Consider the following 1,575-nt stretch of genomic DNA (forward strand, 5'->3'; position numbering starts at 1 on the left):
TGTTTAGAAAACATTAAACCCTTACCAGATGCGAATTTCAAATACCTGAAGATCCCGATGAATAGCATCCATATGGGCTTCATTAGGTGAATGCATAAACTGACTTACCACACTTACAGCATAAGCCAAATCTTGTCGTGTGTGAGATGAGTAAATCAATCTCCTAACTAACCTTTGGTACCTCTCTTTATTAGATGAAACCTGATCAACATTGTCATTCCCCAATCTGTGATTTTGCTCAATTGGAGTATCAATAGGTTGGCAAGCTAGCATTCTGGTTTTGCTCAATAGGTCCAAAACATACTTTCTCTGAGATAGGAAAATACCCTGCCTAATTGATACACATGGCTAACCTCTAAAACAGGTGATTTTTACAAGTCCAAGTAATATAGACCCCCACTTTCTCTACCAAGACCAATCGTCTTCTTCGTAAGAATATCCTAAAAAAGACAGTAAGTGGAAAAAAAGGTTACACAACAATTTAGATGCTTGGTAATCTGGTTGATAGACAATAAATTATTAGAGAGGCCAAGAACATGTAGGCCTGATGAAAGAGATAGAGAAGATGATAAAGGAATAGAACTAGCCCCAAGAACTGGGGTAGAAAGACCGCTAGCAACCTTAACAGTATTTCTAGGAGAAGTGGTATAGGAAGCAAACAGTTTAGAGTCATTGGTCATATGATCTGAAGCTCCTGAATCTATGATCCAAGGGTTAACAAAAGGAACAAGAGTGGTACTCAAAGTGAATCCAGAATTACCTGTGCTGGCTAAGGAAGTAGAAAGCATTATTAGCCAAAGAAACTTGTTGAGTAGATTGATCTACTAGAGAAAGGACAGAAGCTTGAGAGTCTGTAGAGGTATGATGAGCTTGAGGTCCTAGATTGCTCCCCCATTTTTTTTTTGTAGTTCCCTTTTTTTTCCGAACAAACCACTCTGGATACCCATTCAATTTAAAACTTGTTTCTCGCACATGATTGGTACCGTTACAGTAGGTGCAGTTCCTATTGCCAGAATTTTTTGACCTACAAAATACTGATGGTGATTGAAAATTACCAGAAGTCATATCTGAACCCATCGGCAAAGATTGAGGAGAAGCACCAACCAACATAGCAGATCCATTATGAAATTTTCAAGCCATCATAGTAGTTTGACGAAGCTCTTCACGTCGTACAAAGGCGAAAGCATTACGAAGATTGGGAAGAGGATCTTGAGCCAAGACTTGACTCCGAACCTGGTCCAAACTAGGATCAAGACCAGCCAAAAAATCATATAAACGATCATTCTCAATCTCCTTTTTCTGGGTGGCAACATCTGTGGCACACTTCATTACACTCGGACGAAGGTAGTCCAATTCCTGCCAAATAAGTTGAAGAGCACCATAGTAATCAGCCACAAACTTGCCATTCTGGCATGTCTCATGAGCCCGGCATCGAAGTTCATACATATGTGAAACATCCTTGCCAACAAAATAGGTTTGGAAAACTGTATCCCAAACATCATGAGCAGTAGAGAGACAAAGAAAAACAACCCTAACGTTAGAGGTCATTGAATTAAGAAGCCAAGATTTAACCAT

General features: G+C 39.5%; 1 protein-coding gene across 1 annotated transcript; it reads right to left on the reverse strand.

Moving 5' to 3' along the window:
* Positions 1-1,131: 1,131 nt before the first annotated feature.
* On the reverse strand, positions 1,132-1,575 carry LOC145806790 (uncharacterized). The gene has a single exon (XM_082904605.1). It carries the CDS (start codon positions 1,573-1,575, stop codon positions 1,132-1,134), a length of 444 nt encoding a protein of 147 aa, XP_082760731.1.

The sequence above is a fragment of the Camellia sinensis genome, chromosome 14, assembly GCF_055761805.1.
Source record: "Camellia sinensis isolate YWXY chromosome 14, ASM5576180v1, whole genome shotgun sequence".
NCBI classification, from domain to species: Eukaryota; Viridiplantae; Streptophyta; class Magnoliopsida; order Ericales; family Theaceae; genus Camellia; species Camellia sinensis.